The following is a 7,958-nucleotide window of genomic DNA, read 5'->3' as shown; positions in this document are numbered from 1 at the left end:
AAAGTATGTTAGACGGAGCCTCAGAATCCTTGCCTCCAAGGAGCCACCTGGTTTAACCCTTTCCAGGACAAATCTGTTTGTTTTCCTAGCCATCCATGGTACTCTCAATACTCTTCTCCAGCATCACAGCTCAAAGGCATCAATTCTCCTTCTATCCTCCTTAGTCATTGTCCAACTCTTTGATGCATAACAAGTGATAAGCAAAGACCATGGCCTGTATCAGATGCACCTTAGTCTCTAGAAAGACACCATTGCTCTTCGGTACCCTGAAGAGGTCCCTAACAGCAGACTTTCCCATAGCAATACGTCTTTTAATTTCCTGGCTACTGGTGCCAGGAGTGTTGACTATGGAGCCAAGCAAACTAAAGTTGTTAACAATCTCAATCTCCTCACCACCCATCCTGATGCTGCCAATTGGCCTAGTGGTGAGAATCTTTGTTTTCTTGATGTTGAATTTCAATCCATATTGGAGGCTGCAGTCCTTGACCCTCTGCAGCAAGCGCTTCAGGTCCTCCTCAGTTTCAGCAAGCAGGGTTGTGTCATCTGCATAAAGCAGATTGTTGAAGCTGGAGCAGGACTAATTAGTATTCCCTTCTATTGCACAAGCAGGGCACTGTGATCAAACACACAGCTAACAACAACGTTCTCTATACTTCAACAGTCATGGGCCAGACACTGCACCACATTTTGCAAACATATGGTTGGTTATCTACACCCCACATGCCTCTGTTATGAGGTCTGTGCTATGATGACCCTATATCTTACAGAATTGTGTGTGTTCCCCACTGTTTGCAGCCAGGACGGATCCTCGCGCCATTCACTGGGTACACACCACCACATGCCACCAGTCTATCCACACCAGAGCCCAAGTTTACAGAGATTCTGACCAGTTCTGGAACAGGTCCAAAGCACACAGCTTGCCTTCTCCGCACCTCAGGCGGAGCAGGGAAGTAAAGGAGGAAGATGAGGACCCAGTTGGTCATTGAAGGATGAAGTCCACTAGACCGAGACAACTAGTGGGCTAGTCCCGCCCACTCCATGCCCCTCCCTTCTAAAAGTGAGCAAACTTAGAAGCCCCAATCCTACAGCTGGTTCATTGGCTAACAATGGCCTCAAAACCAGGCACTGGAGGAGTTCCATGGCCATTCCTGGAGGCAGTTCCAGGCAACCGGGGGCTGGGAGCAGGGACAGTGGTGAGGCCAGAGTCCAAGAATCGCACACAGTAGGGAGAAGGACATATAATGTGGGGGTTGTAATCAACGTCATAAAATAGAAGTATGGCTGAATGGAATACCAATCTCCTGTTAATGTACACTCAAATTATAAGAAAAAAATCATAATTTCAACAATTCATGATAAAACTTTCACAAAAAATGTTCTAGAAAACGAGTCCCTAGAGCAAGGATTCAACACGGTAGACAGATTCCATACTGCGCGCGCGCGCGCGCGCACACACACACACACACACACACACACACACACACCCCCTTTCCCCTCCTCCATTTATCCTGTTGTTAGGCCTTCCAGGTGGGTTTTTCTGGAAGGGTCAGCACTCGTGGAGCGCATGACCCAGTTTACAAACAGGCCCATCCACACCTCACACTGACTGTGAATTAACTACAGAGCAAGGTTAAGGAAACAGCCTAGGGGTGGAGGTGGGTGCGTGTGTTGCAATCTTCCGCACCCCTGCCTGGCTCCCAGGGGTCCACTGGGCAGGACAGGCTGACCAGGACTCCTCCCCCGACTCCACTCCTGCCGTGGCAGAGGAGCACGTGGCCCCGACTCTCGGGAGCCATATCGTTCCAGGAGGTCCGTGTCAGGAAAGGGGAGCCAGTCCCTCTGACGCCAGGGAACCCATCAGCACTCCTCGTGCAGAAGTTCAGATGTCCAGGCCCTTTTTCCGGGTACCTGAGTTCTGACTCTTCATCTTAACAAGTGTACGTAGCGACTCAAGTCTGAGAGTCCACCAACAGTTTAGCGGGAATACGCTGGGGTCCAGCCTGGACACACTGCATCCTGAGCTGGTGTCTACCGAAGATCGCAAAGCTGCACGCTGTCCACACACCCGGCTTGAGGACCTTAGGTTTATGGATGGGTGTGTGAGTGTCAAGTCTGCAGCGGAAACCCACGTGCGGCAAAGGCGAGGGTAGGGGCCTGGGTCGCGTGGGGCGCCCGGGTTAACCCCCTCTCCAACAAGCTTCTCTGCCTGGGCTCAGCATTGTGCCCTGGAAAGCGTGGCCGAGGCGCGCCTACAACTCCCACAATCCAGCACCCTGAGTCGCGGGGAACTACAGATCCCGCGAGGAGCCGAACGCAGAGGCCCGCCTACTCCAAGAGGGCTGCAGAGTCACGTCCAGGCCTCGCTAGTAAACATCGCCGGGACGCAAGCGCCCGGGGCCGCGGCGCCTCCAGGCCGGTCTGCTGCGGCCCGCTCCCCGGGTCACGCCCACGCCTGCACCCCAACGCAAGCACGGTTGCCCTGCTACAACCCGACTCCTTGCAAGCACGCACCGTCCACGGTTACCCGCCCCCACCAGTGTCCCGGAGGAGCGGCATGGCTGCATTATAGCCGCCGGTGCCGCGACTCCTCTCGCGCCCCAGTCCGCCCAGATCTCCCCTCGGGGGGTACCCCGAGAGCGCAAGGAAGGCGCAAGAGGAAGGAAGCGTCTGTGGGACGGGGAGGAGGAAGCGCGGGGTGGGGGGAGCCACTAGCACCCAGCATGGCCGGGACTGCTGCAGAACCACGTGGGTCTGTTTGCAATTTACAAACGCCGCGACTTGTCCGCCTGCAGCGGACAAAAGTGGCCAGGGTTGCTCAGGGCCCCCACGTTCCGGGAGAGCAGAGTCCCCGGGCGGCGTGAACCCAGTTTGTGGGGCTACAGCCCCCTCCGCAGCTAAGAAAGGAGAGAGGGGCCGGCAGCCCGGGCCATGCGTGCGCACACGCGCGCCGGCCCAGGCGTGCTGGGTTGGGGCTTCTATCGTAGAAAAGGGGTAGAGGGGAGCAGTACACACCTACAGAGCCCTCCTATCACTTCTTTCTCTGTTTTCCTGAAATGTTGCAAAGAGGGCACCTTCTGAGTGGGCACCATGAAATACTCCATAGCGATCTGCCCCCCTCCTCTGCACGAGCCAGGTCCCGCGGTCCGCCGGAGAATGTAAGATGGAAATCCGAATCAAAAGGCAGCTCTGGACGGAGGTGCAGGATCGGCCGGTCCCAGATGCTGGCGGCGGCGGCGGCGGAGGCGCGGGGAGGGAGGCGGACGGGAGGGGCGGGAGGGAGGTCTCTCCGGCCTGCCTCCCCGGGCGTGTGTATGTGTGTGTGTGTGTGTGTTTGCAGCTGATCAGATGTCTGTTTCAAGGCGGGAAACAGCTGGTGAAAACTCAGCACTCCCCTGGCCTCCTTCCGCGGAGTAAGGAATTGCATGTAAACAAAGGACTATTTGCAGCGCCCCCCCACCCCTGGCAGCCCAGGGCTAGGGCAAGAGGGGAGCAAACCCCCGTGGGCCGGCTGCAGTCCTGGTCTGTCCGCTTCTTCTGGGCTCTGGGAAACGGGGGCCGCTGCCTGGCTGGGGGGTCCGGGTGTGAATGGAGAGAGCTGCGGCCGAGCTACATGCGCCACTATGGGTGATGAGGTCCATCAGCTGACAGGTTGGCAAGCGTTAGGAGAGGGGGGGGGGGGAAAGGCCAGCCACAGAGAGGGAGCCTAGGCTGCAGGGCAGGGGTTCTGCAGGAGACTAGCCCAGTGCCGCCTTAGTGCTCACGGCGGCACCAGGGGCGGGGTGGGGGTTGGGAGCAGGCAGGCTGTGTGGCCGGTCCAGGGTGCTGCGGAAGGATGCCTGCTTGGAGCAGGGTCTTTTTGGTGTGGGCTTTTTATTTGGGTTTTTCGTTTTGGGGTTTTGGTTTGTGTTGCTTGTTTTGGGGGAAGGGGGTTGGGTTGGTTTGTCTTTTCAGTTTCACGATTGGAACGGCACAGTGTGGAGCCGTTCTGGCGCGCTCCCTCTGTGCCCAGGGTCCCCTGGAAACTTGCGTCACAGCAGTCGCTTCCCATATGTGTCTTGGGGCTGCTGGCTCACCGGCCTCCTTCAACCCTGCCTGTCCAGCTGACCGCCTAGAGCCCGGGAATCCCAGAGCAGAGAGGCGTACCAGGCGCCTCGGATGCTGGATCTGCCCTTGGACACCGAGGCCCCGCCAGGGAGGGAAAGGGGGAGGCAGGCCAAAACGGCAGTGGTGAGGGGGGCGGGAGGCGGCAGGCAGCCAGCAAGTCCGGGAGGTCTGGTAGCTGCTGTCGGCTCCCTCCCACCAGGGTTCCACCGCGAGGCCCAGCGGCAGGAGGCCCGCGCCGGGCGGCCACGGCGGACGCCAAACCTTCCGAGCTGCCCATTCAGTGTGGAGCCAGCGGCGTGGACGGGCTCCCCCGCCAGGGCGCGCTCCAACCGAGGGGTGTCGCCTGAGGCTGGGCGGGAGGGGCACCTTCGCTTGCGTTTCTGTTACACACCCCCTCTTCCGCTCAGGCAGTCGCTAGGTTCCTGGCGGTTCAGGAAACCCAGGCCTGCCTTGGAATGCCCTCACGTCTGCCCACCCCCTTGCCCAAGCCCATGCGCCTTTAATGATCCGCTCAAATCACTCCTCTTCATTGAAACATTCCTACTGATAACAACGATCACTTTTATCGCTAATAAATATTATTGTTGTGTGTTGTCCTCCAGCAGGTAAGTCACTCAGGGGGAGACTGTCCATCCTCCTCCAGCAGAACAGCTGGTGGATTCAAACAGTGTACCTTTTGGGTTGCCAGCGCAACTCCTAACCATTACACCACCAGAGCTCCCTAATAAATATTATTACTGTGACTTATTTCCAGCACTTTAGAAGCCCTGGGACGCAGTGAGTTAAGGCTGCTAACTGGAAGGTCAAAGGTTCTAACCCATTCCAACTAAAGAAAGTTGAAATACCCTAAAGACATACATGCTCTGAAACCCAGGGCAATTCTCTGGTTTTGGTTGCTGATGTCAAGCCGAGCTTTCTCTGCTGCCACCACTGCTGCTTCGCGGGCTGCGAGGCCTGTCGCTGCATGGAGCCCCTCCGAGTGGACTGAAGTGGCTGCTGGCCGGGAGCCAAGGAAAATCCCAGTGCCCCTCGGATTGCATACGAATGGTGAGACTGCCTGGTGAGACTGCCGCGGGTGGACAATGGCTCATCTCGGGCTTTGCCCACCATAATGTCACGTGGACCCTGAGGAACTCTTCACCAAGGTGGACTGCATCGGGAAGGTCTCCTTTGGGGAGGTATACAAGGGCATCAAAAATGGCCCGAAACCTGCCGCCGCCCAAGCTGACAGACCCGCGGCTTCTCTACACAGGCTTCATGGGCTACTGCGCCGGCCTGCTCGATAACGCGTTGCGGCAGAGGCCAGTGCTGTCCACGGGTTTTCATCGCCAGCTTCTATATGTTACTTCCTTTTTTGTTGTTGGATATTATGTTTTGAAACGCCAGGAATATTTGTATGCTGTGAGAGACCATGATATGTTTGCGTATATAAAATCACATCCAGAAGATTTCCCTGAAAAAGATAAGAAAACTTATTCAGAAATTCTTGAACCATTTCATCCCGTACGTTGAAGTCTCAAGAATGCTCCAGTTTCGCTGAAACCTGTTATTTCTGAGTTTTACGGAATGTTTCCATGCTATGAAGTTTGTGTTGATCAATAAGTTAACACCTTTTAATTAAAATAGTCGTCATGAAAAAAAAAAAAATGGCCCCAAGGAGGTTGTGGCCATCAAAATCATCGACCTGGAGGAGGCCAAAGACGAAATCAAGGACATCCAGGAGGAGATCACCGTGCTGAGCCAGTGTGATAGCCCGCTACTTTGTCTTCTACCTCAAGAGTACAAAGCTGTGGGTCATGGAGTACCTGGATGGTGGATCGGCGCTGAACCTGCTGAAGCCTGGTCCCCTGGAGGAGACCTACATTGCCACTATCCTTCGGGAGATCCTGAAGGGCCCGGATTATCTGCATTCAGAGCGCAAGATCCACTGTGACATTAAGGCTGCCAACACGTTGCTGTCAGAGCAGGGTGACTGGACATGAAGTTGGCGGACTTTGGGGTGACAGACCAGCCCAGTGAAATGCAGATCAAGAGGACCACCTTTGTGGGCACCCCCTTCTGGATAGCACTGGAGGTCATCAAGAAGTCAGCCTGTGACTTCAAGGCAGACATCTGATCTCTCAGAATCACAGCCATAGAACTGGCCAAGGGGGAGCCCCCAAACTCTGACCTATACCCCATGTATATCCTGTTCCTGATCCCCAAGAACAACCCCAATGGTAGAAGGCCACTACAGCAAGCCCTTCAAGAAGTTCATAAAGGCCTGACTCAACAAGAACCGCAGACTTAGGCCTACTGCCAAGGAGCTTCTGAAGCACAAGTTCATAGCCGGCTACACCAAGAAGACATGAGCTCACCAACCGTTACAAGCACTGGAAGTCCGAGGGCCATGGAGAGGAGTCTAGCCCTGATGACTCAGACATCGATGGTAATGCAGAGGATGGTGACCAGGATCTCATCTGGATGTTCCCCCCCACCATTCAGTCCAGCCCTCACAGCAAGCAGTGCAAGGGTTCTGCCCTGCATGGCTCCCCAAAGTCCACAGAACCAGTGCAGCATCAGCCAAGGTCCCGGAGCCTGTCCACACTAGTCCGCCCTGTCTTCGGAGAGCTCAAGGAGAAGCACTGGCAGAACGGTGGGGGTGCGGGGGGGGGGTCACCGAAGGAGCTGGAGAATGCCTTCAGTCTGGCCAAAGAGTCCTACCTCAGCATCTCAGACAAGCTGGTGGCCCATCTGGTGGAGCAGGTACAGAGGTTCTCACACAACAGGAACCACCTGATGTCCGCCTGCTGAGGTCACCTTGCCTCACCTGAAGACACAGCCCCTGACACGGACAACACACAGAGGAGCCCAGAGTCCGACCAGACACAGTCACCCCATGCACTGGCTCCCTGAGCCCTAGCTGGTGTTGCAGCAGGACACGTGGGAAGGGCCTGGCGTGGCCCTGAGTCGTCGTCCAGGCTCCCTTGGGGCAGGGCTCATCCTTGTGGTTCTGGGATTCTTGGGTCCTGAATCCTCAGGTCCACTCAGGCTAAAGGACGAAGACACAGGGAAAATTGGCCCTGCCCTCCTGCCATAGATGGGGCCGGACTGTTGTTGTTGTTGTTGTGTGCCGTCGAGTCGTTTGCGACTCATAGCGACCCTATGTACAGCAGCCCTAAACCGTGCTCTATCCTGTGCCAATCTCATTGCCCCCGATACACCCATCCCAATTACCCCAGTCACTGAATCAATCCACCTCATAGAGGGTCTTCCCCTCCTGCGCTGTCCCCCTACTCTACCCAGCATGATGTCCCTTTCTAAAGACCTGTCTCTCCTTACAACATGTCCAAAGTATGTCAGACAAAGCCCCAGAATCCTTGCCTCCAAGAAGCAGCCTGGTTTAATCCTCTCTACGATGAAACTGTATGTGAGACTGGTATCCTGCCTGGGTTTGGGACAAGCTCAGCCCCTGCCTTCTCCCAAGTAGCCTGAAACAAGCTCTGTTCCTGCTACATTGATGTCACCCAGTATTTTTGTTCCTCAGAAGATGAACTTTATTCCCTTACATATCCCCAGGTTAAGCTGTTTGAGAGGACACTTTGAATAAAGATGTGAACTGGGGTGGGGGTGAGGGGGTTGTGGAAGACCTAGGCATGAGCATCTGTACTCTGTCCTACAGGATTGCTGTAAGTCTGAATCAGTTCACCAGTGGATTAGAACCAGTTCTGTCTCTGAGAGAGCAGCAAGCCCATTAGACAGGGCCTATGGTCATTTTGTCTCATTTCGCAAGGCAACACAGGGTTGGGAGACGTGAAGGAAGCAATACTAACTAAACAGACATCCCCAGGCCTGAGTGCCTCCCAGAACATGAA

At 55.5% G+C, this 7,958-nt stretch overlaps 1 protein-coding gene and 1 pseudogene across 1 annotated transcript in view; one reads left to right on the top strand and one right to left on the bottom strand.

Annotated features, from left to right (window-relative positions):
- TFAP4 (transcription factor AP-4 (activating enhancer binding protein 4)) overlaps window positions 1-3,101 on the bottom strand; it is a 32,036-nt gene extending 28,935 nt beyond the window's left edge. Inside the window, exon 1 of the mRNA XM_006897429.1 lies at window positions 3,013-3,101. Coding sequence (XP_006897491.1) covers window positions 3,013-3,101 — 89 coding nt within the window. The remainder of the gene's footprint in view (window positions 1-3,012) is intronic.
- Window positions 3,102-5,228: 2,127 nt separating this feature from the next.
- Window positions 5,229-6,897, top strand: LOC102860722 (annotated as a pseudogene).
- The last annotated feature ends 1,061 nt before the right edge of the window (window positions 6,898-7,958 follow it).

The sequence above is a fragment of the Elephantulus edwardii genome, unplaced genomic scaffold (assembly GCF_000299155.1).
Source record: "Elephantulus edwardii isolate Elephantulus edwardi_28Jun2011 unplaced genomic scaffold, EleEdw1.0 scaffold00209, whole genome shotgun sequence".
In the NCBI taxonomy this organism is placed as follows: Eukaryota; Metazoa; Chordata; class Mammalia; order Macroscelidea; family Macroscelididae; genus Elephantulus; species Elephantulus edwardii.
The sequence above is the reverse complement of the archived record's forward strand: the minus strand, read 5'-3'. Positions and strand labels throughout refer to the sequence as shown.